The 23086-nt window shown below is 42.5% G+C and overlaps 1 protein-coding gene and 1 non-coding gene across 19 annotated transcripts in view; one reads left to right on the forward strand and one right to left on the reverse strand.

Moving 5' to 3' along the window:
* Nucleotides 1-23086, reverse strand: part of Ppp6r3 (protein phosphatase 6, regulatory subunit 3) — a 114446-nt gene that overhangs the window by 16940 nt on the left and 74420 nt on the right. For 7 of the 18 annotated variants that reach the window (XM_039079308.2, XM_008760128.3, XM_008760131.3 and 4 more), the window contains 8 exons: nt 22027-22179; nt 20503-20652; nt 19091-19155; nt 15053-15168; nt 12863-12948; nt 6631-6717; nt 2248-2345; nt 592-646 (listed from right to left, as the gene is read on the reverse strand). In XM_039079308.2, coding sequence (XP_038935236.1) covers nt 592-646; nt 2248-2345; nt 6631-6717; nt 12863-12948; nt 15053-15168; nt 19091-19155; nt 20503-20652; nt 22027-22179 — 810 coding nt within the window. The other 11 variants (XM_039079331.2, XM_017589243.3, XM_063264249.1 and 8 more) reach the window with 5 other exon arrangements.
* Rnu6-993 (RNA, U6 small nuclear 993) lies at nt 18339-18442 on the forward strand. The gene has a single exon (XR_005499965.1). It is a non-coding gene; the product is annotated as a U6 spliceosomal RNA (small nuclear RNA).

The raw sequence follows: 23086 nt of genomic DNA on the forward strand, positions 1-23086 counted from the left end.
CAAAAGATTCCTGAGAAGGCCTGAATATGAGCTCACTTGTACACCATGGGACTGCCCATTTCATCTGAGCTTCCTCTCTGCCCAGAGATAAGTCTTCAATATGACCAATAAGGAAATGACCGGGGTTCTGCCTGCTGTTACCAGCCCAGGAAGCCATGTGGGGCTGCTATAAGCTGAGGGGTTATTCTACCTCATCAACAGCAAATAAAAGCAGGTTCTCGTGCTATTCAACCTAAAAATCAAGACAGTCCCATTAAAATGCCACGAATGTCTTGTTTTTAAGAAAGCCTGGCAGAAAGCTTGATATTGATCCAGCTTATGTTCTTTTCATGTAACAGAGATGAGAAACCAAGGCCAAATGTCTGTGGTACAGAACAGTGACCAGGGTCCTATCAGTCCAGTCACATCTGAAACCAAGGTTGCAAACTCCTACTTGCAGGTCCAGGCAGACATCATGAGCATGTGATATTCATTAAGATAACTGGGATGGGATCCTAGAGCTCGGGGCAACCATTTGCAGTCTCTAGCAAAACTGAAGTCAACTCTCCATGTCTCCAGTGGCACATCACAATGGAAAGCACTTATACTTACACTTTCATTTGTATTGAGAGTAAAGTTGATATCGGACACCCGATCAAAAGAAACACTGTAAAGAAAACATAAGAATTGTTGTCATCCATAGAAGGTTATAAATAGTGCCAGGAAATTTCCAAAATTCAAAGTATTTATAATATCAGTGCACTCTCCATTAATAATACACAAACCCACCTTGCTGTGTTCAATGGCGCCCTCCCTGGTACTAAAGAGTGGATACAGGGGTGAGCTGAGGGGAGATGTTGAGATGAGGCTTTGAGGCCTTGACAGCCTTTCAACAATGCATTTCTAACTTTTGGGTGAATTATGGTTGTAAGGATCACACCAACAAACCAAGAAAAAAGCTTCCAAACAATCAAGCCCAAACATAAAAAACGCACAAATGCATTGTTAGGTACTAGGACCAATTCATACATGAAACACACAGGCAATTCTGCCATCCTGCCTCCTGGACATCATGACAGTCATGATGAGCTACATGATTGTAAATGGTGGGACAATGTCATTAATCTTCAAAGCTCAGTTCTAACCAGTTATCAGGCTAAGCATTTGTTCTAAAAGAGAATGTCAATTCTGAACATGTGTGTACGCCCCGATCCTGTGTAGATTGTTCACATAGCAAACAGATAAAGGCCTTGTGTAATATTCTTTTTTCTGGACAGAAATAAGCCAAATGAGGAGCTTAGCTGGGTGTCTTAGGGCCTGCTGTTTGCAGTAGAGCCTCTGCTCCAGAGTGTCTGCATAGTATGTTCATGCAGTGTACAGTGAAGAGATTTTAGCCTCCCAGACTCCAAACTCAAATGTGTAATAAAACAGCCTACACTGGCTCCAGTCTAATATCTACTGCAAACTACTGCTATGACACCATAGTGGACTCAGTGAGATATAATCACAGTAGCTTAAATTTCCCTTCACCTCTGTTCTCAATAACCAGCAATCCTCATATTGGGTGAGGTGTTCTCCTTCCCAAGCAGGATGCAAAATGTTGGTCCTCAATTCTGCCAGTTATCTGCACATGTCCTTTCACTGCTCTGCAGTTTCTAATTCCTTCTCTGTCTCTGACCCTGAATGCAGAGCAATGGTTGGAGTGCATGGCTTTTCCAAAATAACCCAAGCCTCCTTCCTTATAGGGACTTCCCCCAGCAGAGAGCACATACAAGCAGGTTTGGTTGGTCTTGCTGCCCTGGTTATCTACAGGAATGCAGTATTATTAAACAATATGCTGGACAGTCGGTGACACCTTGACCAGGGAGCAAACATGGAAGGGAATTACAGAATGGCTTGCAGTAATGGTCCACTAAGAAGAACAGAATGGTAGTTGGGGCAATGGCAGACACCTATCCTACCATACACTTAGGAAGCTAAGACAGGAGGATGCTTGAGCTGACAAATCCAACATCAGCAGCGGGTAACACAGGGAGACCAATCTCAAAAACAAAGATCACGAAATAAACACATGTCCCTAGGAAAGGTTCCAGTGTTCTGCCCAGCCCCAGGGTCTTTTGGCTCTTAGTTTTGTCTTAATCTCCAAGAAAATGACAGTGGATCTCCAACTCAGAGAAGCAACAGAATCCATGCATACACGAGAACCACAAAAATAGTTACAAAATGTGTGTGTGGGAGGTCACTAAGGAAATAGCAAATTATACTCACTTGCCAATGTCGTCTTGGTCTGCAAACTTCTCATCGTTGAAGCCAAACTGGTCAATAAAATTGGACGTCATTTGTTGCATCTGATAATCAGAAAAGGCCTGGCAACCCCAGGACCAGTGACAGTGACATCATGATTCTAATGACATTCTATATACTATTTGCCCATTTGTGTTCCAGAAAACCACTTTAATTCACACAGCCATGTAGCTTTAAAAGTTGGTGTGTTTTTCTTTAAAAAAAGAAAAATCAAATAATTTCAGACATGTTTTACCCCAAAGGGGGGAATTTCTGAAATATATACAAATTGCTCCACTATACATCATTAAGAAATCATACTGTAAAAAGTGATGACTACTGTAAACAGTCTTCGGACAGAGAACTGGGCTAGCCCTAGTGTGAAGAGGTGAGAGACATGTAAGTCTGAAATTATCAGAAGCATCATCATTTCCAGACACAACCAACAGTATCCCAAAATATAATATGTGCTAACTACCCCCAACTTCCCCCTCTCCCCATATCCCTGCCATTTCCCCATGCCCATCCACCACACCAAAGATAGCACCAGAGAAAGAAAGACTGATAGACATATTCATGATCCTACAAATGAAGTGCTGGTCTAAGTCAAAGAGGCTGAGAACCGTCTGAGATACTTCTACACGACCTACCTGAGAGATAGAGCAGGAAGCTTTAACCTCCTCAGAAATCACTCAGAAAAGCCTGGAACACTGAAAGGTCTACAGAAAGGCCAATTCTATTTCCATCTTCCTCAGGTGAGTCTTCCCAGTTGGAAAATGGGGGAATGTTATAGTGGACCCATTCCAGTACTACAGTCTACTTACACCATCAGGAAACATGTCCTCACTACACAAAGACATCAAGTGCCACCACACCTCCTCACTCTCACCCAGACAATGAATATAGAGCACAGGACCACGCCATGAGTATTACATGTGGTCAAGGACAGAGCCAGCAGCAGGACCCAAGAACAGCTTGGGGTCTTTTGAGGCCACTGGCTGCAAAGGAGGAGGATGTAATGGAGTCAGGAGACCTCTAGGGTGCCCACCTCAACAAAGCCCACAGCCCCACCCCTGAACTGTAGAAATATAGCTGTCATACATCTTGACCACACTAACTCTCACAGCAGGGAATTATGGCATGGATAATCCAGTGTACATAATTTAAAAGTAAACTTCATGTTTGGCTTTGGAAATTACATTTGCTTAGGTGTGAAAGCAAAGCAAAACAAAACCATGGAAAAGCCAACCAACCCTGACTAGAGTGGCTGTGTACAGAACTCACTTTGCTCTCAAGCAGGAGATCACTCCCCTATCAGGCTCAAGCACACAGATGGCCTGACATGAGTTCATGGATGTGTGAGGACAGTGAGTGTGGGGAGGGTCTGGAGCGCAACCGAAGCAGGAATGGGAAGTTGGTTAGAGCAAAGACAAAAGTTCTAGGTGACAGAGCAGTCTGGGAGAACAAACAGAAAATAGGCAGGCAGCCTTCATAGCTACTTCAGCTAAAGACTGAAATTAGCTTCTTTAACCTAGAACCTTATCGCTTATGAGTAAGGTGTGTTAAAGACCCACAGGGTCATTCTGCTGAGCAATCAACACAAGACAGACTGTGGATTTATCTAGACTACAAATCTCACAGAGCAAGGTGAAATTTCCTCCCAGAAGCTTTGTTTTTTTTTATACAGATAGGCTTTCCTCAAACTTTTCATGCTGTCTATGATACAGTTCTTTGGATATGAAAATACAATACTTCACAACCAGCAAATACAATGCAAATGTATGCATACACACATGTATACAAACAGATACATTCATTTGTATACTCACATACTTTCATTTTATCAACTTTATGCAGCTAGACAGTTGCTATAGCAACTGACAGACTGGGGTGAGAGAGCCTCATCAGTTCCTAGCATAGTGCTGGGAAAGTAAAGCAGCAATGAGTTTCCTTTTGCATCTGCTTTCCACTCATGCATGGAGGCCAGTAAGCCCAAAAAGAAGAGCTGTCACACTCTACATGCAAAGTGCTGCCAGTTCATGTCCCAGCCTAGAAAGCAGCACACATGGCTGGAGGAACATTAAGAAGTACTGCCATCCTGGCTCAGGTAAAGAGCAAGCTAACATCACTGCCACCCTCTTAGCACAGAAACAGCTCTGAATTCAATCTGATCCAATGGCATGTCCCAAGCCTGCGAGTGATGTGACATCTTATTCTGACACTCATTCGCCCAGTAAAGGGAGCAAGCAGCTCATTCCCTCCAGAGTCTAGGAGATGCTAGGAAAGCAGAAAGTACTAGAGCAGAACAAAATGGCCAGAGGCACAGGCTCACTAGTGGCTCAGGGCCCCATCCCCGACAGGGTTACCATGTCAATCACTGTCCTCACTCTGCACACTTGGGCTCTGAGTAGGAAGCCTAACTTCAAACAGGAATGCTATCTATAAATTAACACTGGGCTAACAGTGGAGACCAGGATGAAACTGTTAGGTTAACCTAGATCCTCTTTTCTCCAGAAATATGTTTTGGATCAGATTCATTTTAAAACAGTACATGATTAGTTTATCGTATAACTATTTAAAAAAGAGCTACCATAAGCCTGTCAATCAGAAAACAGTGACGAGTAATCGCTCCATACACGTGGAGGTCATATAAAGTGGATGAAGTCCCTAAGGTCCTAGCCAGGGTTGTGTCAGGATGTCAGCTTTATAGACTAGATTGAATACAAGAGAAAACACCCTCAAATAGACATGGCTCTAGAACCAAGTATCTAGAACCAGGAATAAGCAAGCTGATACACTTTCTAGATGCGACAAAGTCTTCAGCTTGATTTACAGGAGTAGGAGGATGGCATGTGTGACAGCTTACCAACATGGTCAAGAAGATATTAAAAGCATCCTTTATATCTGTCTGTCTATCTATCTAAATCACATTTATTTTGTGTGTGCGTGCGTGTGTGTGCAAGTTCAGTTCTCTCCTTCCACTATGTGTGGGTTCTGGGCTCAAACTCAGGCTGGCCTGTGGGCTCAGGAGCATCTTAATGGCTGAGTCACCTCATTGGCCCAGACATCTTTTTTCTTACTATTTAATGCTATATACTTTCTTATTTAATACTATATTTTAATATGTCCAAACCACCATGACAGTTCACATTTGGTTGACTAAGCTTTGTCCTAGGGTCATAACAATGCACTTGGGTTATGCATGGTCAAGTTGACTTTGAATATTCTACGGTGTAAATGTGACAGTATAGAATACTGCCAACAACACAGGGTTGCTTGTAGCAGTTTGCTGTGTTGGACTGCCTATGCAGCCGGTGTTTCTTAAAAGCATGATGTGTTCTATTCAAGACACTGCCTTTCCAGAGTGCTTTCTAACTCTAAATTTAGGAGAATGGCTGCCAAAAGAAGTAGTGTAAAAAAAAAAAAAAAAACCAGAAGGAAATCAGGAAGCACTGAACGTTTACTTCAAATCCATCCGGGAAAGCCTAAATGTCTTTAGCATCATAAGCAAGCAACTGTTCAGTAGTAATACTGGAATATGATGGGCATGCAACTTGGAAGTAAAAAAACAGCCACACAAGAAAATCACAAACTCCACACTGACCCCATTAAGAGTGTGAATGAGAGTCAGAAAGAAGCCAAGCACCACCAGTATAGTGTGGCAGTGTTTCCTTAATCCCACCATCACATCAATGCCTGGACCAAACAGCCAAGGACAGTTTTCCCCCATGAAGAGGGGACCAATCTGCTTCTATTTTGAACTCTCAAACTCTACCTCCAGTAGAAATATAAACTCTACCATCAGCTTTCCAAAAATGCCCAAAGAATGATAAATCAGTAAATATTGATCTACTGTTTGTTAGAAAGAGTAAATGCAGTCAATACAAGGAGTCAATTTGGGGGCCGAAATGGCAAGAATGCTTTCAGCTAAAACTTCATTTAGATGCTACACAACACAATTGAAGAGCACCAAAGAAGGATTGTCTAGATACACCATGTGGTCCACAGGTACTGCATAAAATTCACTCAGTGATTTCATTCTTATTCCTGTCACTCTTAACCAAGATCTCTGTCGTGAATCTAAGTAACAATGTGCTACCATTAAGGTCTGCCCAGTTAGCATGTGAGGTAACCTGCTGACTACCTAGTTCATGCAGTGCTCACCAATGTCATCATTCCTCACTGTTACCCAGAACACAACAGTATAAGCCTACCTAGCAAGGCCCCAGCTCTCTCTATTTCAAGCATTTTCCCTAATTGGTAACAATCTCAAATCACATGCTAACAGTGTCAGATGTTGATCCCCAAGGGCAGCTCAACTAAGCATTTAAGATAAAAACAAATAGCAAAGCTTTAGGTGTGACTCACTTGCTGCAAAGAGGAATCCTGTGAGAAACCCGTGTCTTTAAAGTCAATTTCATCATCACTGGATGAATGAATATGGCAGGTTGTAACCTATATGCATAAAAATGTAAAAAACTATTTAACATTGAAAAGCGGTGGACATTTGCATCAGCATTTTTATGGAAAAAATTATCACATTCAGCTTTTGTTTCAATATACTCAAAACAAAACAAAACAAAAAAACCCAAAAAACAAAAAACAAACAACAGCAAACCCAGAAATAACAGTTCAGTTGTCAAGCACACCCAGTCAATCTAGAGTCCACTCTCTGGCTCCCACCCAGCTGGCTGGTGGTTTTGCTCCTCAGGAATAGCATCTCCAGGAATTGCAGAGGAAGAAGGAAGAATTCCTCCATTCAAGGGAGGAAGGCAGAAATGACAGTGCAGTGCAGATGAAACAAAAACAGCAGGTATGTATCAGGCTTTGTGGGCAAAACACTGTTCTAGGGATCACTCATGAGCCATGATTAAGGTCAACCTTATAGATGAGCATTTTACTTCTTGACTTTCCTGCCTATACCAAGAAAGGCACTGCCCACAAATCCTCATTCAACAGTTCCTGATCAATAAAAGACCCTCTGAAAATGTGCCCTCCCTACCCACCGAGAATAATTAGTCAGCTCTCTATAACTTAAAAAACAAAACAAAACAAAAAAACAAAACAAGAACAACAACAACAACAAAATACCCAAACACAAAAACAAAAGACCTACCACCATGAACTGCTCACCATTCATGGCCAAGTGATGCGAATTCAGAATCATACTGACAGAGGTCAAGGTAAGCACTGACCAAGCCCAGCAGTGATGATAGCTCTCACTGCTAGCACATATAACAATGAGCGGTCAGTGAATTTCTGAAGGTCACTTACACTAAAATCTCTAGAGTTCTCTATACTGGCTTACTATGTAGCCTAGGCTTGCCTTGGGATTTGATCTACCTGCCTCATTCAGCTTCCCAAGAGCTGGGATTATAGGCATGTGCCCCATGTTTGCTCTTCTGTTCTGGGTAAACACTTGTTCTAAACATAAACATAAGTATTCCTCTGCCAACTCTGAGGCTGTGCTTCATAATCTGACATTAGCAAGCCAGTACATACCATGCTAAGCCAATGTATACTTGGGTTACAACATAAGTATAGGACACAGAAATAGAACAATTTAAAGAAAGAGTTAGCTGTCCTGAATGAGCCAGCAGAGACTTGACTGCTCCCAGGAATCCTCCTGTCTAGGGGCAACTACATTACAAAGAATCCATCAGCGAATGGCTTTCACCCTGTGTTTCTCAATCCCTTTGGGGATCGAATTTCAGATAATCCTGCATATCTGATATTTATATTACAATTCATAAAAGTAGCAAAATTACAGTCATGGAAAAGCAATAAAATAATTTTATGGAGGTCACCACAAAATGAGGAACTATATTAAAAGGCTGTAGCATTACAAAGATTGAAAACCACTGTCATAGGCTTTTCTTCCTATAAAAAACAAGAGTTATTCATGCCATTAAATAAAGAGAAAACTTTTATGGAGCAATTAGGCATGGCCAGACATGTGACTCCTTTACATGGCTGCTAAACTGCTGCTGTGAAGCACCTCCTTCCAGGAAGTGTTTAGAAAGCCCTCACCTTTAGGGTTGGGGTCTTATTACTTAGGCTAGGCAGGTCTTGAACTAAGGATCCTTTTGCCTCAACTAACATCATTGGGTACACAGTTTACAATGTTTTCTCTAAAGGTAGTTTTAGCCAATTATGATTACTAACAGCACAACGTAGGCAGACCTTCAGCTGTGTTAATGGAGGGTGTGACTCTGAGGACACCCACATCATAAGAACCTGAAAGAGTGAAATGAATTAAGGAGAGGATTTCATTGCCTCATGGGGTAATCAGCACTCCAACCCATTCATGAAAAACTGTGTGCAGCCTGAGTTCTTGATCTACATCACAGACAACCCTTCTTGAGGCACCAGAAGCTTAAAAACTCCAGCTTCATGCTCCTTTAGCTAAAGCCTTGGCTGGGTTTTTTTTTTTTTTTTTTTTTTTAAATCTTCACAGCTGCTCAGCCACCCTCACACAGCACTGCCTTCCCACTTCCCACTGACTTTCCTACCAGCTAGTGAGTGATGAATGTCAGTGAGGCAACTTACCCTTTTTGAGTCTATGTTTGGCCAATAAGCCAAAGAAATCTTCCCACACGTACATGGGATTATGTCACTTTTTATATCTAAACCTAGTGGTTTCTTATCTTACCCAGATACAAAGCTAACATCTGTCTGTCCTCACTTCCACCCTTATTGGGGTTATCGTGAGAGCCACAGAGACTCTGTGCCTGCCCCTCCTCTGGAGTCTTTGCATTTTGTTTTCCCTCTCTGCAGGCAACACTACCTGCGATCAAGTTTTCCTTAGGCAGGGTTTAAAAGTTTATTATTAGTCTGCCTCTGTCTCTCTGTGTGGTGTGGTTGTGTGTGTGTGTGTGTGTGTGTGTGTGTGTGTGTGTGTGTAAAAGTATCACAATACATATGTACAGGTTAGAGGACAACTGTTTAGTCAGTTCTCTCCTTCCATATTTACACAGGGCCATCTCACCAGTCCACTGCTAAGGTGTATCTGGAACTTCCCAACTTGCTCCCGTGTACTAGATTCTCAGCACTGTGACCCAGGACAGGCTATCTGACAAAGCCCTGCTTCTAGAGCTTCTGTTACTCCCCCACTTAGTAAATACTAACTAGCATCTTCTATGTCTGGCATTGCAGGAACTCAAATGTCTAAAACTAATACTAGCATGGACACGACTGAGCACACTCTTGCTAATGTGTAAGAGCAGGAGCAGCTGAGTGACGGCTTTACCAAGGCTTCGAAGGAGCGCCCTAAGCATGAGGGGACTGCTGACTCACTAGCAAGAGGCGCTACCATAGCTCCTTACCGGGGCTCTAAGTTCCTGCCCCTTCCAGGGCTGAGGACAGACAATCTTGCTCACATCTTAGCTAGCTACATCGACAGGTAATTCACACAAGCACAGGCCTATCACTCCACACTACCTCCAGCCTCTGTCTGTCAACGATGGTAAGAATATAGCAGTGCTTCTGAAATACTCTTTTCACAGGAGAGATAAGTAAAGCCTGAGACAAATTCAATTTCTCAAAGTTTGTACAAAACAATCTACTTTCCATTTTTATCTAAGTCCTTACCAATATTTAGTTTAGAAGTTTAGGCAAAATTCAGATGAAACTAAAACACCAAATCTTAAAGTTGGGTGTGGTGGTGCTTGCTCATAATCCAAACATTTGAGAGGCTGAGGCACAAGATCAGAGTTTGAGGCCAGCATGGGCTACAAACTGAAACACTGTAAAAACAAACTAGCCCAACAACCCAGGCCAAAGTACACAATTTTAACATTCTAGCTCGCTCACAAACAGTGGCTGCACAGGAACCTACTGTGCACACATTTGTCTTCATTTCAAATGCTTTGATCTCCAATTTAGAGCTGAGTTAGAATGCTGCAGTGGGAGCCACAGGAGCCGGGGGTCCACACAACTTATGATGACATGGGTTGGGGGCCAAGGGGATTAGAAGCTATCTTTTTGTGAACATTAAAATACAAATTGCCAAAGCAACATATCAACATAGTAACTCAACTATGAACAGGCCTCAATACTGCAGAAAGGCACCTGAGCCATCTTAAAAGCAAGCATGTAAAGCAGCAGATCCAGTCATGTATTCGGCATATCAATCTATTTATTAGTCCACTGATAATGCCACTGGTGAGTGTGCTTTCACTAAGACCACGGACTACATTCACAGGCACTGTGACCTTTGCAAGGGTAAACAAGGTCCATGGTACTAACCAATTTATATTTATAGCAGTATCTATAATAGCCTATTGCCCTCTTAGAACATGTGCCTAACCCCACCAAAATAAAGTGAATATATTCTGGGGAGGGAAATAACTTTCAAGGAAATAGCTAAATCCTTTTTAGTAGCTAGACTATCCTTACATTTTTAAGAAAGATCTTTAGTTCTGAAAATTCCCTACCTGAAGGGCTTAGAGCAAATACAGAAATATGGAGAAAGTCTCTGGGGCCAAAGAACTGAAAAGGCTTTAAGCAAATCCAACAATGTCAACATAGCACAATCTTGGGAGAGAAGCCAACCCAAGAGGATGTCAACATGCTCTGAAGATCTTTTAAGTAATTAATTGAATGACTGATTGATTAAATTTGGTTGTTTGGGAGGGCAACACACACAACACCATGGCACACAAACTTGTAGGGAGTTTGTTACCTGCTCCAACTATGTGGGTTGCAGGGATCAGCATCAGGTTAAGCTTCGCAGCAGGAGTTTTTACCCACAGCACCATCTAACCATCCTGTCTGCTGGTTGTTCTACTTCCAACACCTTGCTATGCAGGCTGGCTTCTCCCAAGTCTACTAGGACTATCTCCTACTGAGAACATCTGTGGTCTAAGAAAAATGACATCTCAGGGAGAATGGAGCTCTACTTTGGTGAAAGATGGCGCTCACTCCGGTTTTCCTTCAATGCTGCACAGGTATAAATGCCAGCCAAGGCTGATGGAGCAGGCCATGCGCTCTGTGCTGCTCTTACTCAAGCACTCACCAGACAGAACCTCTTCAGGCCCACTGACAGCATGCAAAGAAGCTGAGAATTGACTGTGTGGGCAGCAATGGTACCCTCCTTAACTGCTAAGAAATCTGCTGCAGTTACCTAAGATTAAAGCTTTTTAGGTGCAGGGAGGAGACCAGGGCAGGAAGGGAGCTTTTCCTGTAGTTCAGGCCTCAAACCTACAAAGTAGCTGAGGTCACCCTGATAGACTTGGTCCCTGCCTCCCTCCTGTGTGTCTCTGTGCAGTGAGTGTGGGTACTATGGAGGGCAGAGGTTTACCTCCTGGGGCTCATCACTCCCACTAGGCTGGGATCCTCCTGACTCCCTAATGCTGGGTTACAAGCATGCACTTCCATGCCCAGCTCTTACATAGACCCCGGGGACTGAATACAGGTCCTCATGTCCCCACACCAAGTGCTTTATAGAACAGGTCACCTGCTAGCCCTAGCCTCAAACTTCTGATCCATCTGTATATTATAGGCATATGCTAGTATGTCCCATAAGAAAATTGTTTTTTGTGAGTCCCTCACAGTGCTAGCTGGGGTAGTTTTAAACCCAGCCTTGATTATTTTAATCAACTGACTGGTACATGAAAGCCCAAATCACCCAGTTATGTAACATTTATAAAAAGTGCCCTTCCTTGCTGGCCAGCACTGCTGACAGGAGTGTGGGTTGGTCAGACAGGCAATGGCACACACTGGAGCCCTCAGACCTACTGTAACTACATGGCCACACAAAGTTCCCTTCTATAGTCATCTCTTTTGTCATACTTCCTCACCATGTATCAAGCTACCTTTAAGTCATTATTCCACTGCTCAAGTCAATTGGGAGACAATGGCCTATGCGGTGTGACAAGGCAGCCACGACTCTGCAGCTCCCATCTGCTACAGCTTAATAAGGACTGATCTGTTACTTCAAGAGACCACAGTGACGTGTGCTGAACAGCACATCTGAGTCGGGCCCTCACCCTAATCACCAGCTACCAATGCTAACAAAGATGCAAAAACTAAAATAAAGCAATGCTCATCTTAAAATTTAATGTGTTTAAAAATAAAAACACATTCCAAAGTCTAATATAATTTTAAAAAATTATCAATGCCATTATTCCCTGATTGAAAGTACCAATTCAGTTTAACATTCTAAAGCTGGAGTTTAAGTCATCTATAACTCTCTTCTCCAAAAAATGTTCTAACATGTGAATAAACTCAACTCCATGGGGATGTTTGGGGTTATAAGCACTCAGAGTGACATGAAGCCCAAAGCACAAAGCCACAGAACAAGAGGAAGGCAGAGAGAAAATGATGTTGAGGTGCTAAGGGAGCAAGACCCAGGTGAGCGGGACAAGACACTAAGGTAGACTGCAATGGACATGGGTGGCTTTTTGCCACACAAGGTAGGTCACTAGGAGGTGAATGAACAAATCAACTATGCCCTGAGTGCTATCCTCTTCCTGCAGAGTCACAAGCTTTTCTTCAGCCCACATTCACTGGGCCTAATGGACAGTCTTTAACATTTTTCAAGTAAATCAGCAATGGCTCAGAGCACCAAACCCCCAGAACTGGAACCTGTGAAACCTACTAGATCTGCCGTGTTCCTCTTGTTCGCTTCTCCTAAGGAGTCCGTGCAGAACGCCTCCCAGCGCTCCCTGACTCCGTCGGGAAGACCTTTACAGTAAGAAAGGAAAACGCATTATCACACAGCGACCCAGAGGGACAAGGGTGCACAATCTCAAGAGTAACCACGTGACTAGCACTCAGGGAGTCCAATGAGCTGTGAGCTAAAGTCTCGGCTACGGCTAGCCCAGTGGTCTAAGAGAACAACAGTCAAAAGACTTCTGAGCCACAACCAACAGCCCCACCCCACCAACAAACACTGCTGGCTTGATCTAGCCAAGAGTCACAATGTAGCAATTACTAACAACTGCTCTGCTGAAAGCAAACAGGGACTTTTTATCTCCCAACAACTTTTCAGAAAAGGGACAGGTCTTCCGGGTAGGGTAAGAACTGTCTGTGCAGTCAAGTTTAAGAAACCTTACAAATACCAGCTTCTGTACTTTGCTGGAGTCCTATGACATACACGACTGAACCCTGTAGACTGCTGGGTGCTGCAATTGCACCTGTATGTCTCCTACATATTTGCCATAAATAAAACATGAAGAGATGTTCTACAGCAAAATTCAACTTTCCAGAGAAACTTTAATGGTTTTTCTCAGAAATGAAACTTTACCTATAAACCTTACGGGCCTATCTACATAGAGGGTCATATGACTACTCTGGCTTAAGCAACCATACACAGGTGCACACTCACACAGAACTTCCAGGAAGGAACAAGCCTTACCACACATGGCTCTCTCTCCTTGATAAGGATATGAACCACGAGGAGTGGTTTCAAGAAGAGGCTTGTACTTCTCAAGAAGCAAAATTACAGGTGGACCAGCCTCAGTTTTTCTGTCACTGGGTGAGAATCGGGCTTTCAGTACATGCTCGACAGAGCACCACTCCTTAAACAAAGATTATTAGTTTCTCACATTCAAAGACGTCTCAGAACTAGTTACTCCCGCTGGGTCAGATCCTTCAGGTCAGAGCATTTGGTTTTCTCATTCTGATAAAATGGACTTGTGGTCTGAGGCTTGTGTAGAAGGCTTGGGCACAAGTCATCTTGGGCTGATTAAATTTAAATGTTAGTAGAAAAAGAATCCTTTAGGATCTAGTCTTTCATTTTAGTAACAGAGATATTGAAGAAACACTGACAGTGTTTTAGCGTCTCAGATAAGGAATTTAATCCACAGGCAATAACAGGAGGGAGGAATAGGCCAGACTCTACCTGCTAGAGATGGGTCAGTGCTTAAGAGCATGTGTTACTTTTCCAGGAGACCTAGGTTCTGTTCCTAGCACCCACATTGTGGATCACAACCACCCATAAAAATAGTTGCAGGGCGTCCAATGCTCTCTTCTGACTAGGTACACATGGTGTACATACATGTATAAAGGCAAAACACAAATATACATTTCTAAAAAGGAAGGGGCTTTAGAAGAAAAAGCAAGAACCACCATAGTTTGAGTGGCTCTACTCAAACACAGAAAACAGAATCAGGTCAGGGGGTAGAGAGATGGCTTAGGGGTCAAGAGCACTGGCTCTCTTCTAGAGGACCTGGGTCTGATCACCAGCATCCCCATGGCAATACACTATCATCTATTAAAGTCCAGTTCCAGAAGGATGTGACATCCTCTTCTGACTTCCATGGAACCTGAATGCACATGGTGTATAGACACACACACTGGCAAAACACTTATATACATAAAATAAATAAAGGACCGGCCCCCTCCCCCAGCTCCCAAGACAGGGTGGCACTATGTAGCTAATGGCTGTCCAGGAACTCATTACATAGACCAGGCTGGCCTCAAACTCAGAAATCTGTCTACCTCTGACTTCCAAAGGCTGGGATTAAAGGTATGTACTGCTATGTCTAGTGAACACATAAATCTTTAAAAATAAGAACAGAACAAAAAGCAGGCCATCAAGAGTGTTCTGTAACAGACATGACTCTAGCATGCCACTTGATTTACAATGAACAGCAAAAATCAGCACAAGTTCAACTGAGGACCACATGGTTTAAACAGTCTCAAGAGCTACATTGAGATCTCCAAACTAAAATTCTCTAAAATGTAAACAAACCCCATCTACAGCTTTCAATCTGCTCCTCACACTTTAACCCCTCACCTGATCGCTGATCTTATACAAATGTAATTAGGTTATTAAATAACTTACCTTTGATGAGCTGCTGTACTAATGCACTATTCGGACCCTTGTCAGTGCTGTGCACAATACAGTTAGCTATCCTTGTGAGGTGTCCCATGTAACCATGTCGTCGTCCTCCTTCAGCCCTGACAAGGGGAAAGGATAAATATGTAGACTAAGAGGATATACACTTAGCAGATTCTCAAGTAGAGAGCACATAAATTTAGCAGGAAGCATGGCAGCATAGCAACAAGACAGTTACTTCAATGTAGCAGCAATTAGTACCGCTGGTACTATGTAAAGCAAACCTTCATTAATGCCCCAGGACGCTGGACTGTGCCTTTACAGTTTTTTTAAAGATTCTGAATTTCAGGCTTTAAGAAGATTATAAAAAACTGAGGTCAGAATTTTGTTGGCCCTTTCTCCCAAAAGATATCAAGTTTTGCTTGTGCTAATGGACAGACACAAAAAGCTAATGACATTTCTCAACTTGAAACAGTGTCTTAATCTGAAAACCCGGCTTAGGTAAAACAGGCAGTGCCTGGGCTCTCTCTGGAAACCTCTCAGTGGCCAGTGAGCTCAGCCTCAGTGCTTTCTTCTGCCAAGGTCCACATTCTCCCACTACTCTCATCTTTTTGTAAGACTACCTTTTTTAATGTCAATGTTTTATTTAAAAAAACAGATATTTGAGATATTTGTTTAAAGGGAGAAAACCCTTTCAGGAGCCACTAAAAGATAACAAAACTCCATACTTGGAGGCCCTCCTGGAAAATGCAATACCTGCTGGGTAATCTCTAGACCACGCTCACAGTAAGCTGCAAAGGCTGCCTTTGTTTCCATAGTAAGACCCAGAGACTCCACTGTTCTCCAAGACAACTTCTTAGCTCTCCCATACTCATGGCTACAGGTAAGAAACAAAAGCCTATGCAAGGCTTTTGACATAATGAAATACTAGAGAAAACTTTCAGGATCCCTAAGCTCACAGGACCATACTTAATTCACCTGGCCTTCAGAGGACAGACCCACAGGAAGAGAAGAGTATCCAGGATGCTTATGTGCTGGCCTGATGAGGCAGGAAGAGAAAGAGAGTGGTAGATGGGAGGTCACAGAGGACACAAACAGATACAGAACCAGAAATGCCTCACAGTTCCATAAAGGAGATTCGTCTGGAACAATGCACCTGCTAATCAAACCCCCTGCCACAGTCACATAAACAGGACCAGTTTCCCACACTGGCCACATCAAAACTCATCTGTGTTCATCAGTGTTTATTACATTTACCAGCAGCACCACCACCCAGAACAACAAAGACAGGCTGATTCCTGCCCTCAGTCACTTAGCTTCTTCAGGGGATTACAGCTTTGAACGGTGATGGATCTCAGCAGCAGAAGCTATTGGGGAGCTCAGCTGGTAGAACACGGTCTCGCTTGCACTAAAAGCACTGGGTTTAATCACTTGCACCTCATAAAGCCACACATGGGCATGTGGTTGTAATCTCAGAACTGAAGAGGAGACAGCACCAGAAGTTCAAGGTCATCCTCAGCCTCACAGTCAATTTGATGCTAACCCGAGAGAAAAGGAGATTGGGGTGGGGACTCTGCACCTATCACAATAATGGAAGCGCTCTATGTTCTGACTACAGTGGTTGTTATGTAAGGACTCCACATAGCAGTCACACATACTTCCTGAAATTGGTCATCTAGGAGAGGTGTAGCATGATGACTGAGAAACAGACTTAAAGGAAGTAGCCATGTTAGTAAACAGCCCTGATCGAGCTAGACATTCCCATGCAGAAAAGTAAAACTAGATGGCCATCTTTTCCCACATACTTAACAGATACAAAAGGATACTCAACTGAAAATTGGACACTACGACACTATGAGAATGAAAGACAAACATGACACTAGTCTGAGCAGAGATGTGTTGGAGAATACCCCAAAACCACTGGAAATGAAAGCAACAAAGAGCAAGTTGAATCACCTGAAACTCTGAGAGACTGTGGGTGATGAGAGAGACATTACAAAGTGCACATTACACCGAGGAGTTAGTGAGAATCTTAGTACTGCCTCAGTGGAGCACAACCAGGAGACATAGAAAAGCCACCAGCAAATACACTCCTGATTCTACCCAAACAACGTTTATGATCTAAATAGTCATTTCTCAAGATAAGACACACAAATGACCCAGAGAGACACAAAAAGATGCAGATTATTATTACTAAATAACAGGGACTTGTAAATCAAAACTACAAGGTCCAGATGAGAAGATTTTTCATAAAATGATACTTGTTTTAAAAAAATAAATGAGGTAGGCTGAGTGGTGGTGGTACATGTCTTTAGTCCTAGCATTCAAGAGGCAGAAGCAGGTGGATCTGAGTTTGAAGCCAGCCTGGTCTACAGAGCAAGTTTCAGGACAACCAAGGCTACACAGAGAAACTTTGTATTGATTTAAAAAAAAAGGGGGGGGGGGGAGGTATTAGACATTAAGAACAAAATCTATTTGTGGCACCATCTCTAGAACTGATGAACACTATTAGGAGAGGTAAGAGCTATGAGAAGACAATATGTTTTGCTAACATGGAAACTAAGAAAGCTGACTTCATAGAAGCAATGAGAGTTAATAGTGGTGACTCGAAGCCAGAAGGGGAGAGGAGGAAGGCAGGGGTAAATGGTGAGTTCCTGCAGCATGGCAGGAGTAGCAGACTTTACTTACACTCCTCAGAGTATGAAGAAGAGATGGGTATGCTAATGATCAGGACTAGGGCGCCCTCTCCTTACCTGGCACTCCATAAACCACCACCCAGTAATGTCTCCATAAGCTAGGTGTCATTTATACAAACACACCCAGCCTCACATAGCAACCCACCCTACACTACCTTCCTGAGAATCTGGGGATGATGCAAAACCTCCCAGGGTATTGAGAAGACTGGCTGGTAGCCCCTGCCATCACCACAAGAACATCTTATGTGAGAAAATAGTGGGCACAACTAATTAAAGCTTTATAAAACCTTGTCTATGAAGAAAATATAGGTGCATGCCTACGTGGTGGTACTTTAAGAGCATGCCCACGGACAGCTCTGCCCTGCCCTGAGAGGCTAATCCATTTGACTGTTTTATTCACCTCAACACTGTGCTTGGAAAGCCTTTCAAAGGCCAGAGTCTCAATCAAGGGAGGAAGTGTTGACCAAAGGTGAGTAAAGAGGTATCTGTTACAATGTAACTATTTTTACTTTCTTTAAGTAGCAAAGGGGAGATGGTAAAATATTCTGTAAATTATAAACCCAATTGTACTGCTTGCAGAAACAAGTTAGCTGTCCTTACTTCAGCAGCATACACAGTAAAATTGGAAATGATACAGAGAAGATTAGTAGGGTCCCTTCACAAGGATGACACACAACTTCATGAAGCATTCCCTATTTTTACAAGCCTCCTCCCTGACTCCCAAAAAGAAACAGTCCAGACAAGAAGCCATTGAGTTGAACTCTTAAAACCCTGACTCCCCAAAAGAAACAGTCCAGACAAGAAGCCATTGAGTTGAACTCTTAAAAATCGTGATAGGCAGCAACAAGCAGCCTATGGGGACACTGCCTCTCAGTTTTCACCTCCAGCAGAGACAATGGGGAGGTTCCCTAGGACCTTTCTCATTATTTATATGTTAATATGTTTGTAAACTCATGTATAGTTTTTTTGTGGGGGAGGCAAGGGGAGGGTTAGCAACTTCAAATAGAATTATTTGTTGATTTCCTCAAATGGTAAACAGTCAAAAAAAAAAAAAAAAAAAGGAAAAAAGGAAAAAACCGTGACAGGGATGCTGGAGTGCAGCTCTTCACAGCTGGCAGCTTCGGGGAGGGGAAGGAAATCCAGTTTTCTTTAAGGGACTGGCCACTGAGTTGTTCCACCACATTCCAGTGGATATATGGGCAACACAAAAAGGATTTCTTTCCTTCTATTTTGTGGGGAAGTCACAAGGATCTGGCTACACCTGGGAGAACTAGAAAGTGAACACAATTGGGCTGTATTACATGAAAATTCCCAAGTAATCAATTAAAAAAGGAAACAAGTTACTTACTGTTTCTTCTCATTTGTGTCCCAGGCATCAAGTATTCGCTCTATTAACTGACACTTTTGAAAAAGCTAATAAATAAGAAAGAACACTCCAGTTACCCCAATTATTAACCTAATGGTTAAAGCATTAAAACACTAAAGCAAACCTAGCATGGTGGCTCAGCCTTCAACCTGGAAGTTGAAGATACTCTGGAAGTAGAGATAGGCAGATCTTTGTGAGTTCAAGACCAGCCTAACCTATAGAGTGAAACCCTGTCTTTAAAAACAAACAAACAAACAAACAAAACAAAAAAACAGCTTCACATAAAACAAAGCTGCACATGGTTTTTGTCCCTGGCCCACAAAAGTACGACATGGTGGTGTTTGCTCCAGGTTCTCAGTAGACAGTCCCATCAGGATCCAGGCCTCAGAGAGCACTTACTAGGCAACTTATTGCTAAGGATGCTACCACAGTGAGCAGCAAAGCTCTACTTTTCTGCCGTTTGCTTTATTTTACTAGGCAGTTTGGGGTGGATGAGAATCCCTCTTAAGATAGGGTCTCGCCTAGGCCAGACTGGTTTTGAACTCATTGATTCTCCTGTCTCTACCTCCCAAATGCTATGTTTACAAGCATGCACAACCATACCTGGCTTGCTTCGCTTTTACATGTGGGTAACAGGACCTTGAACATATCCTAACACTGTAATATTGCCACCTGTGTGTTTTACCAAAACTCTAGCAATTCAAAAAGGAGCCACTGTGGGCTGTAAACTGAGCAAGGGCACTTTTTTTCTCTGGTTACCTGGCTGTTCCAGGCCAGGCTTTTTGCCTTCTAGTCTAGGAATAAACCACATGGGAACTACAGGATTAGATAAAACCATAAAAATGCAGAACTCTGAAAACTGATCAAAAAAAAATTATATTTTTACATAAAAGAGACTCCCAAGCCAGGTATCAGTATACAATGCTTATAACCACAGCTTCAAGAGAGCATGAGCCAGAACTTTTCTGAGTCCAGGAACATTCTGGTCTACACAACAAGAACCCCTTGCCCCTTGCCTATAAAACACAAGAAAGACCCTAAAAGGATGACCATACAACACTGACTAAAACTCGTTTCTTCACATGTTCAGACACCTACTCAGTACTAGAAGTAAAGTTTTAGTGTGCTGAAGTACAGTAAAATATTTTCAGTAATACTTAATTATCTATGGTTCATTTACCTCCCACAAAGTATGTTCAAACTTCTTGTATCTACAAGGAACTGGGCTGACAAGTCTTTGAGAGGTATTATGTCCATGTGATTAACAGACTCACTGGCCAAAGTGAAATGAGCATGTGGCAGCTAAACCTTTCGACGTGGACGTTATTCAATCTGTCCTACAACTCTAATTACTTTCACACTCTGGAAACACAGCAACAGGAAAAAATACTTACATGCTTCAATAACAAATTGTCACCAGCGGAGTCTTGATCAGTAATGGTGCCATTTTCTGCATTCTCAAACGGACTGGCAAGAATGAGAGCAATACAAATTTCCACTTGCGTATGCAGGAAGTTATTCCATGTGTACTTGAAGAACATGTCCTACAAAAGAAAAGTGCAGTCTCTTCAGTTAGCTCAATACTGAAGCCACCACTTTAAACATTCACAAAGTAGTAATTGAAGAACATCTTTTCAGGGTGGAGAGATATTCCATCAGTAAAGTGCTTGCTGAGTAAGTGGTGGACATGACTCTGGATCCCCAGTACCTACTTAAAAGCTGGGCATAGTGGCACATATGTCTGTAATCCAGTGCTGGGGAAGTGAAGACAGGTAGGGTTTACTGAACAACCAGTCTAGTCTAACTGAAGAGTTTCAGAGTTAATGAGACTTGGTCTCAAAAAAAAAAAAAAAAAAAAAAAAAAAAAAAAAAAAGAAGGTAGAAGGCTAGCATACTAGATCAGTAGGTAAAGGTGTTTGCTACCAAGACTGATCGACTTAGTGTGAGTCAGAGAATCTGCATGGTAGAAGAAATGACTTCTAAAGGATGCAGTCTGACATCAACATGGGGCCATGATCTTTGCATATGCATGTGTGCACAGAAACACACATGCCCATATAAAAAGGACCAAAACTTTATTTAATGGGTGGTTTGAAACACCACCCATGGAGTTCATAGTCAATGTAACTATCTATTCATTCAGAATGTTTGAATTTGCCTAGAATATATTAGAAAAGTAGAAGAAAGTTCCAGAAACAAAGACAAACTGAGTGTAAGCGTCTCAAAGAGAACGTTTTAAAGTAGGTATCCAGCTCAGTCTGCTTCTGCGCTCTTCACTTTGTGACTCCAGGGAGAATTAGCACTGCTTCTCCAGACCACCAGGCGCGCAGTGAGTAGTCTTCACTCTGCACTTCATATGCACTTCACAATTAAGGTTCATTTTGAAATGCAGAAATGCGATAGAGAACTTTTTATTAGAGAAAGAGGAGGTTTTGTCCTGGTCTCCACTGTTAGCCCAGTGTTAATTTATAGATAGCACCTTGTTAAATTTCTCATTCCTGTTTGAAGTTAGGCTTCCTACTCAGAGCCCAAGTGTGCAGAGTGAGGACAGTGATTGACATGGTAACCCTGTCGGGGATGGGGCCCTGAGCCACTAGTGAGCCAGTGCCTCGTGACATATGTGCCTCTGGCCATTTTGTTCTGCTCTAGTACTTTCTGCTTTCCTAGCATCTCCTAGACTCTGGAGGGAATGAGCTGCTTGCTCCCTTTACTGGGCGAATGAGTGTCAGAATAAGATGATGCCCTCACATCACACGCAGGCTTGGAACAAGTCAGACTGAGTTCAGAGCAGTTTTACTACTCAGGGTGATAGTTAAAGAGATCTGTCCCCAGATCATACCTCTGTAAATTTATAAGACTGAGCTATAATCCTAGGAACTACCAAGGGTGACTTCAAACATCTCTGAGCTGAATCTCACCAATATAACGCCAATGCTGTTCAGCTCCATCAGGTCTCCATTTATACTGCTGGTATTGGTTTGGAGCAAGCTGGATATCAACCTAATTACATTCAACCGGGTGTTCCCCACTGGCGGGTCCAATATACCCCATGTTGTCTTCATTACACTTTTCTGTGGAAGAAAAAGCTTTCAAATTAAATTCAGTTGAATGAATCAATAAACAGTTTATGCGCTGACACAGCAGAAGGCCAGCTAATAATACCATACAATTTAAGCCCCGGGAACTCTAACCTTGTAGCCAGAATCTTTTCAAGAAGCCAGAAAGTGATGATAGACAGATAGATAGATAGATAGATAGATAGATAGATAGATAGATAGATAGAGACACAGACAGACAGACAGACAGACAGACAGTCTGCCCTGAGAAATGTGATGGATTTGGCCTGTTCTTGTCTACAAAGGGAGTTTCAATAACCTAAAATTACAACACAGAAACAGATACTGTAGCATTTTAGACATTCTGACACAAAAGAATGACAGTCTAAAATGTACCACTAAACTGCTCTCCCTGAAAGTCTATCCATACAAGCCCCTCCCACTCACTATCTCCTATCACACATAGGAGATAACAAGTTCCCACAAGTTGTTCTTGGACCCCCCACACAAACACACACAAACTTTCAACAAAGAAACAGTCTGTAATGCTAATTAGTCACCAGTGTCTTATTTCCATGGTTCTCAGACTCTCCAGCAACTGCCTAACCCAAACTGCCCTCATACCTGTCCACTCTCCTCTTCTGGCCCAAGCCTTGCAGTTCCACTCCAAGAAGCTCTGAAACTTTGTAAAAAGCTTAATGGTGCCTAGGGGTGATTACCTGCTTAGCATGCATAGTCTACATAAAATCCTTAGCACAAGTAAGTTCATTAATCTATGAATTAAGCTTTTTAAAATACTCCCTGAATCTACTTACACACTTTATCAGAGAGTGAAGCCAGGTGTGTCACTCAGTGCTAGGGTGAAAGAGAAGTCTCAACAAGACTCTTAGTTATAATTTGGGGCCATGAATCAGGTGCTTCT

This window comes from Rattus norvegicus, chromosome 1 (assembly GCF_036323735.1).
Source record: "Rattus norvegicus strain BN/NHsdMcwi chromosome 1, GRCr8, whole genome shotgun sequence".
Classification (NCBI taxonomy): Eukaryota; Metazoa; Chordata; class Mammalia; order Rodentia; family Muridae; genus Rattus; species Rattus norvegicus.